Below are 9,869 nucleotides of genomic sequence, written 5' to 3'. Positions count from 1 at the left end.
ATGAATTAAGGTTAGAGTAAGGGAACTATGAAACATTTTATATTCATTCGTACTAGAGTAAAATAATAATAAAAATGTAAATTTTTGTATATTTTTAAGAAAAAAATATTATAAATGAATTTAAAAAATTTAAGTATATAAAATAATATTTTTGTTAAGGTTATACAACTTGCAAGCAATGATTAAATAGTCAAGTAGGGTTCGAGAATTCTTTTTAGATCAATATATATATTCAGGAAAATTGAAGTCAACACTTGAAAAGCCAAGATTCACTGTACCAAAAAGGAGAAAATATTAGTCTACCAACGAAAAGCCAAGATTCACGAATTGGCAAAACACACACATATAAATATAAATATAAATATATATATATATATATATATATATATATATATATATATATATATATATATATTATACATATATATGTTATACATACAGAGACTTGCTGACTGCCAATGACAGACTTTCATGGGAATACAAGATACAAGAATGAGGGCGAAAAGGAATGGAAAGAAGATATTTTAACACAATTTTTTATTATATTTTAACAAAATATATTTATTATTTTTTGATTGGTTTTTATTGATTAATTAATGTACTGATTTACTCTAAATTTTTAAAAAAATACACCTGTATTGTATTAAAATACTTATAAAAAAGTTGTGTTAACGGATCTTTATCAAGAATATGAATGCGTGCTTTTTGATCAATTTGATGCAAATAAAATGTAATGATTAAGTTAAATTTGAGTAAGCTATACGTCAAGAAATTTCCTAGGAAGAAATTCTGACTCAAGTAGTAATTTCAGGCTTTTTTTAAGTTGTCCCTTAAATTATAATCTTACTTAACTTTTTTTGTTTTTGTTTTTAAGTTTGATATGTGGAAGTGATAAGTTGTAAGACTGTTTTTATATAATTTAATTTACTTTATATTTTATTTTTTTATATTTTATGTACTGTAAATTTTTTATTATATTAGTGATATTTTAGATATAATATTTATGGATTTACCTTTCTATATTAAAATGTAATTGCCTGTTTTTGTTTGTGATGATAAATTTATTATTAAAGTTTGTTTTGACATATAAATTAAAATATTAAAATGAAATTGAAATATATTTGGTAAATTTAAAATAATTTTACATGGAAGGGAAGTAAGATATCATTTATATTAAGTGTAGAATTTCTAATACTTATTTGCTTTTAATGGGAATTGATTTAAATTTACTATAATTTATTTCTGTTCATTTACATGATAAAAATTAACTTTAATCGCAATCAACAGTCTAAGTTAAGCAAGATTCATAGAATTTTTATCTTGACAAATAAATAAAAAATACATTCGCGATCAACGTAGCATGTGGATGGAGCTTTGATACGCCATTGTGGATGCTCGATCATCCAATTTCCCAGTGACAAATGAGGGAAAAGTATGATACGATGCAATGGAGATACGTACTTTTTCATCTTGTTAATCATTTTAATATTTAAAAAGTTAAATTTATATATTTCAATTTACTTTTTTTTAAAAGCAAAAAGTTTTTTTTTTTTACAACACGAGTAAAAAATCTATTTTTGAAGATATTTTGATAGTTTAAAAAATTAATTTTTATATTTATAAAGAATGAAATTAAAAAATAAAATAGTAAATATAAAATACATGTAAGAATTTGTTGGATAACAAAATGTTACCATTTTCAAATCCTCTTACGTAAAATTTAGAAAAATATTTGAAATACCTTACCTTTTTACATTCATTTAACTTTTTTATATTTATTTTACACATTTATATCTATTTTATCTTTATATTCTTTTTCAAATAAATATAAAAATGTGTCATAATATCATTATCTTAAAATTTATTCAGCCTATACTTCTCTCTTCCTATATTTAGACACGAAGACCTCCCATCATTAATGTCTTGTTCTCTTGAGTGGATTTGAGGGAGAGTAATTGAGTGGATTTGAGAGGATTTGAAGATAATTTTTTTTGCTGTTTATTTGAGTAAATTTGGAGGTAAACGAAAGTGAATTTGGAATTAAATTTTTTTAATCTGTCACATAAATTAAATCCTACACTATTTTTCACAAATTTTACTTCCAAATTCACTCTCGTTTACCTCCAAATTTACTCAAATAAACAGCAAAAAAAATTATCTTCAAATCCTCTCAAATCCACTCAATTACTCTCCCTCAAATCCACTCAAGAGAACAAGGCCTAATATTTGTGATATCAATAATAATATTTGACACAATTTTAATTTTTAACCTTGGTTTAATATAATGTAAGGTTCATTTTTATTAAATTTTCATATCATTACAATATATAATTTTAAAATTAAACAAGTGTATTTGTGAAATTTACTTATGAACATATTACATTACTTGATATAGAAAAATATTCTTTGACACACCTATATTTTTTATATTCATTTGATATTATTTTATTTATTTTTCATTTTTTTTTTGAAAAATTATAAAATTTTACTTTTTCAATATTTTATCATTATATTATATTACGTGTCAAATATGAAGTAAAAGTGGCTCATAGCATTGTTATTTGGACACGAAGTTGACACAAAAAGTACAGAGAAAACTATATAGATCATCCACTGATGAACGTCATTAGTTGAAGCTGATATCGTTAACAAGTGGTCGAGCTTTACACATGGCATTCAATGGAGTTAATCTCGACAAGGTGAACCAGTTTGCCTCTCTCATATCGATCTCATCCTCATTCACTCGTTTCCAATCAAAGCACTGAATCAACAATCCCAAAGTTAATCCAACGTTTTGCATAGCCAAACCTTCTCCTGGGCAAGCCCTTCTTCCCATTCCAAACGCAATCACCTTTTTCTCCGATCCTTCTTCATCAAACCTCTCCGGTTTGAAACTTGTCGCTTCAGTCCACATGGCAGGGTCTCTGTGCATGGCCCAGATGTTAGCCATCACTATGGTGTCTCGTGGAACGTTGAATCCTTCAATGATGACGTCTTCCGAGGACACGTGTGGTATTGCCAATGGAGCAGGAGGGTGCAACCTCAGTGTTTCGAGGATTATCTTCTTAAGGTACGTCAGTTTTGGAAGGTCTGACTCGTTTACCAAGCGATCTTTTCCGACGTGAAAGTCCAATTCATCTCTTGCTTTTTTCAACATTTCTGGGTGGTTTAATAAATTTGACAGTGACCATTCTAATGTCACAGCAGAAGAATCTGTGCCCGCGAACAGCATTGCCTACAAATCAAACCCAAGCTTTATAAAGTTGACGTTGATGAAGCACGCCATGCAATAGGGATCGTTTGAAATTTATGCAATTATCAATAGTTTTTCTTCTTCTGATTATAAATATATATTTAATATATAATAAAAGCTTTGAATTTACAAAGTATATGACTATGTTTAAAAAATTGTACTTGCTAATTTTTTAGTGGTTAATTAAATGTTATGGACGTAATATTGAAATTTATGCAATTATCAAAATTAAATTAAGACAAGATTTTATAAAAGTATTACCAGAACAAGGCCTTTGATGATATGATCACTGTAATATTGAGGCTGTGATTCCTGCAGAGAGAGAAGATGATCTATCATGGTATTCTCCCTCTCCTTCTTGTTGCGTTGCTCGTGAATGAGTTCATCCAAGAACGTATCGAATCTCTTGTTAATACTCTTCAGCTTCTTCTCCAGGTTTTGAAAATCGAACCACCTTAGGAAGGGCAAATAATCTGCCTTGTTTGACACTCCCGCCAGTTGCAGCAACTCCTCCACCGTCTCTCTGAACTCCTTCGCCTTCACCAAATCCTTCGCCTGAATCTCCTTTCCGTAGTATCTCTTCCCCGAGAGCATTCTCATCATGCTGTTATAAGTCATGTCGTGGAACATGGAACTCATCTCCACGTGCGCGTATTCCATGCGCGAGGCCTTGGCCAGGGAGTGGATCACCCTATCGGTTTCGTCCTTGCGGATTCCGGCAAAGGAATGGATGCGCTGCGTGGAGAGAACGTCGAGGGAGGTGATGCGGCGGAGGTTGCGCCAGAGCTCGCCGTAGGAGCAGGACCCCACGGTGGTGTAGTTGTAGAAGATGTGCTTTCCGGAGAGGGAGCGAGGTCGGTTGGCCAAGGCAACGTCGTTTTTGGTGAAACATTCTTGGAAGGCGGAGGGCGATGAAACGATGACGGCGAGACGGGAACCGAACCAGAGGGAGAAGACGTGGCCGTGTGTTTGGGACATGCGGTGTAGGAAACGGTGGAGGGGGCGTTCGAGGAGGTTAAGGTTGCCGATTATTGGAAGAGGTGGTGGGCCTGGTGGAAGGTTTTTGTGGTTTGTTTGGAAGAAAAGTTTGAAAATGATGAGAAGAGAAAGGAGGAAGAAGAGAGAGTATGTCAACAAGGGAAGTGTTTCCATGGCTGGTTACTGCAGTTGGTGGTGGAGATTATGGTGAAAGCTTGAGTTTGCAGAGAACATACTGCGTAATGTTTCCATGTGAAGCAACTTTTATACAGCAATTTAGTTGAGGAATTGCTTTAACTAAATAATATTTCTGTCTTTCCAAAATTCCATAATAATATTGTCTTTAAACAAATTCCCATGAAAAAAAATATTTAAAATATCTCAAATATCAATTCCTATTTCTTAAATAATACAAGATTATTCAATAAGAAGAAGTTTTTTCTATTGTCTTATTCTAATATTTTTTAAATCATAGTCAAGACACCTGCGCAGTCTTGAAAGTGAAGAAGATTCAAATTCTATAAATAAGTTTGCCTTCATATTTTAGTCAAATTAATTAAAGATAAAAAAAAGGTTTTTTAATCACTATTTTTTATAATTTTTTTTTATATAATTTGTGGTTGGTTTGTTTTAAATATTTTTTTAAATATAAATTCAAATAAATTAATAAAATGATAATACATTATGTTGTGTTGAAAAAAAATTATTAAACTGTTACTGGCACCTTGCCTTCGTTTTAGAAATTAAATGAATGTGACTTCTGGAAGCAATATATTTTCTTATCAATTTTCACGCTAATATAATATTTTTTAATTTTCTAAATTATCATCCGAGGATACGTAGCCGTCAAATGAATAAAGAAATCATATAAATTTATGAAAAAGAATAGTTACATAATAATTATAAACACTTAATTAATAGAGTGTGAGATGGTCTCGATCTTCTTGATTGGAATATATTTAGAAAGAAAAAAAAATTGATCACGATTCAAATTTGACTTTTAGATAAAAGTAGCGTTGAATATTTAAAAAAAAAATCATTATTGTTCATCATTTTATTTAATTTGAATAATATTGTTTTCAGTAAAAGGCAATTATGATATTTAAAAAGAAAATACTAACTAATTAGTTATTTTTTAAGATACCGGTTTAAAAAAATGAAAAAAAAAATAGTACATAATTCTATAATTTTTTTTAAAAAACTGTGGTTCTTTTTATTAGTACAGTGGTATTTAAAAGTTACAAGTATATTGCTAGATTCTTTTTAATTAGTACAGTGGTGTTTAAAAATTAAAAAATCTACTGTTAGATTTTATTGATTAATATGTATTGAAATTCAAAATATGAATGTAAAATTCAAAGTCACCATTGAAAAGTCATCGCTTTATAATAAAATTCAAACGAGCTGAAATAAAAGGGTTTCTTTAGTTATTTTTTCTGTCTGCATTTGCCAAACAGAAAAGAAATATAAGATAAAAAAAATTAGAGTGAAAAAGAAAATAATTAGGTCAGAAATGGCCACGTGGTAGGTGGTGCGAAGAGTAAGAGAATATGCAAAAATAAGAGGAAAAAAGAAATTCTACGTTGGAGGAATATTTGAGTTAGTATTTAAGGAAAATGGTTATTTGAAATACTTCTTTGTTTAGCTTTTAGACGATTTGATTTGAGAAATTTTTTTCTTTTTTCTTTTTAAATTATTGAAATGGACACATATAAAAAAACTACGAAAATAAACGTGAATTTGATATTATTTTATTATAAAATAATATTAGTTTGATACAATTTTTTTTAATGTATTGTAATATAAATTATATGATCATCATCATGCCTACTTATTGGCTAATTGTATTGAGTTATTCTCAAGTTGTTTATATTGTCGAGTTATTGTCAAATTATAATTTAATTTTTGTCGAATTATTTATGATATTGAACTTGTCATGTATCGGCTAATGTGTTATATATTATCAAATTTCATAACAAATATTTATAAGAGATGTTTTCTTTCTATTTTTTAGAGTTGTGAAAATGGACTCGACCGACTCATCACGGGTTGGTCACTTAGTGAGCCAACTCAATCCGGCTCATTTATTAGCGAGACAGAAAAATTCAAATCCGATCCGATCTATCACGGATTAGTGATTAAACGGGTTGGCTCGCTAAGTCACTTAAATACGATTTTTTTAAATAAAAAAATTATAAACTTTCTATAATTTAAATCTAAACAAATTTCACTTCTAAATTTCACGAGTGTTTAATTAATTTTGAAAATAAGGAACTTAAATAATTATTTTAAACAAAAAAATAATAATAAATATTTTTTATAAAATTAAAATTAAATTTTAATAAAATAGAATTAAGTAGGTGAGTTGGTGGACCAACCTGACGCACCACAAATTCAATCCGCATGATTCGAGTTGAAATTGGACTCGCATAAAAAAAATACAATTTTTTCAAACCCAACCCGATCCGAACCCGTGGTGAGCCGGGTTGATTCGCGGGTTGTGAATTATTTTAACAGTTCTACTATTTTTGTTGTTATGTTTAGTATTTATTTTTTTCATAATATAATAAACTTTTCTCTGCAACGATACACATGTTGTTTTTCTTTTCTTTCATTATTTTTTTTCATAAAACTATAAAACCTTATGATAATTTGAGTTAAAAGTGTGTTGAATTTATATTATTTTTTACAATAAAATTATATTAAATTACTATAACTTCTGTATTTTCATAATTTTTTTAAACTTTTCCATTTTATTAATTTAAAAGAAAATTACACTATTTTTAGGTTTGGCCTATTTTATTGGTTTTCTTACGTGGTTTTCAATTTTTTTTATATACTAAAAATTTACATGGCTTCAAACTTTCTTTTAGCACACTAACAAATCTAAACACTTATTTTTGTCTTTCTCTTTCTTTTCAGCAAACACAATATTCACATTGATACTAACATAATGTTAACGTTTGATACTTACATTATTCCCATTGATTCATTTTTAAAGTATTGTTTATTGACTAATCATTTCTTGTTGACAATCTTCAATAATTATTGACAATCTAATTTTATAAGTAAATTATTTTTTAAATTTTCAGTTCAGTTCTTTTGTACGAGGATCAATATAAGATAACGATAATTCATTCCAACCAATATCTTATTCCAATTCTTTTCTTTCTTCCCCTAAGGTTAGAAAAACTTATACATCAAATTGAGAGTCGACAAATCAAACTGCAAATAAATCTCATGTTGATGGTTCAAGAGGACCTATCTAAGGAATCACATCCACTTAGCATTCATTATATTAATGTTGAAATCTTTGTTGTAACTATCCACATCCATAATTTTCCTCAATTGCCAAATATTACATGAAGGAAAATACATACAATAAGTTGTCCATTAACACATTCATTGGGCCTCATGCATTTGACTCTAACCTTTCGTTTATCATTTTTAACGAACTTCAATATTTTGTCAACATGCATTTTGTGAGTCGTAACAACTTTCTTTAACTGATGCTTATCTGTAAAAGTTGTCCCCATTTCCTATTTATACTTCGTCATAGACTTTGACATAACATGTTCAAATAGACCACAACTGACTCTTTCATCACCCTCACCATCACTTAGACACTCTTGTGGACTTACCAAAAACTCTAAATGCCACTCATCATCAGATAACCCCTTGTCAATTGATTTTGATTAAGTATGTAGACCATGAAGTGATTCATTGTCTTCTTCATCAATTTTTATTCATTAAATTCACTTCATTTATCACATTCCCTTCTACAATGTTTTGCACATCACTAGCAACATTTATAGGAACATTCACAAGTCCTACACTCACTCCACATGTGTCATCCACTTTGTCGTCATCCTCACTTGCACCAAGAGATTCAATTTGAACTTCATAATCACCCTCACCATCCATTTCATTATTGCCCTTACACTCAACTTCATCCTCACGATGAACTTTCACTTTATCATCACCCATAACCTCCACTTAATCACCCTCACCTCACACCTCACGTTCATTTCTAGTCACAATTTGTCTCTTAAACTCACCGTTGTGATGGTCATCTTTATTTTCCTCTTTGAGAACTTTTGGAAAGTCGCTAACATGATCACTATCTCCACTTTCTAAAGGTCCATGACAGTTGTCAAGAAATTTGTTTAATTCATTCTCTGCGACCTTTGACAAATCCACATCATGGACCATAAACAAGTGAACTATGCCATAATACTTGGTCACATTGATCATATTAATTGCACTCTTTTTTTTTTTTTTTTATCAAACAACTAGTGCAACATATTTTCAATAACATAAAACAACTATTTGACTTCAATATACCCAAATTCCCTAAGTGGACCTATAACTTCAAATTAACTCCATTTATCAAGGTCACATGACCAATAAATCGTTTTCCCACCAATATATTTAAATGATACATCTTTTTTCAAGGTCCCATCATATAAATCATGACTTTGAATCTTTCATCAAACATTCCAAAACAATAGTGTTTGCAAGCTTGTAAAAAGAAAACATACTTTAACTTCATAGGGACCACTTAAACATTCAAAAAACTTAAAATATATGTGAGATCAATCCCAAAACTGACAATTGACACATAAATATCTTAAAATTTTGGGACACAAAAGTGTAGTCCACTCACATAAACAACATCATTTACTTAATCCATATCATGCCAAAAATATTAGCACATCAAAATGTCTAACAAACAAAAAATAACATAGTACGACGAAAATCCTAAACCCCACAACAAAATACCAACCACAATACGTATTGAAGAACACAGATCAAGAAGTGAAACTCACTAACTCAATGATAAAATCTTTCAAATTTCAACAAACGATGTCTAGAATCTACCATACCACGCTCACCACGACTCAATGATGACAAAATTAAATTTCTAAACCCCAATGCAAATGATTTTGTTGGAATACGTCTTCAATGACAAAAAATTAATTCCATGTCACACATTGCATACCGTGCCAACTAAGCAAAAACAACACAATCCATTCAACTAATGCCACCTTGTACACTTTTTCGTTAACAATTTAAACATGGTGATGAAAAATGACTAAATTAAACAACATTTACCAAAACATGGACCTAATTGAATGCATAAAAAAAATGCGGATCACATTAAACATGTTCACTTCTTATGATAAAATGTCTTTTTGAAATTTGTTTTGTGACCATGTCCATAACTATGATCACATTAAACATGTTTACTAGTACAATCACAACTACAACCAAAGCCACAACTACGACCATGAAAATATGAATAAAAGATATTGTTGCATTCACTTGTAGGAATAGAACAAAACTAATTAAGCGAGTCTCATGATATTTGTGAAATTCTTTTTATGATATCCTAGTTGTATGAGCAAATTAGTTGCCCAAATATTTTATTTCTTTCTTTGATGACATCATCAATACACATTGTACCTAAATGTATTTTAGCATATAATATCCAAGATAAGTAATTTTTTCTGGTAACCAATGGTCACAAATTGAACATTTAACATATAAAATATTAATAATAATTACTTTTAATGTATGAAACTATAAAGTTATAATATAACAATATTTAATATTGAAAAAAGAATCAAATATAAAT

General features: G+C 29.3%; 1 protein-coding gene across 1 annotated transcript; it reads right to left on the bottom strand.

Annotated features, from left to right (window-relative positions):
• Window positions 1-2,561: 2,561 nt before the first annotated feature.
• LOC106760052 (isoflavone 2'-hydroxylase) lies at window positions 2,562-4,503 on the bottom strand. The gene is made up of 2 exons (XM_014643489.2): window positions 3,515-4,503; window positions 2,562-3,235 (listed from the first exon to the last, which is right to left on the bottom strand). The coding sequence occupies exons 1-2, from the start codon at window positions 4,403-4,405 to the stop codon at window positions 2,627-2,629; spliced, it is 1,500 nt and encodes a 499-aa protein (XP_014498975.1). The 5' UTR covers window positions 4,406-4,503; the 3' UTR covers window positions 2,562-2,626.
• Between the last annotated feature and the right edge of the window lie 5,366 nt (window positions 4,504-9,869).

This window comes from Vigna radiata, chromosome 5 (assembly GCF_000741045.1).
Source record: "Vigna radiata var. radiata cultivar VC1973A chromosome 5, Vradiata_ver6, whole genome shotgun sequence".
Lineage (NCBI taxonomy): Eukaryota > Viridiplantae > Streptophyta > Magnoliopsida > Fabales > Fabaceae > Vigna > Vigna radiata.
This window is presented reverse-complemented; position numbering and strand designations above follow the sequence as displayed.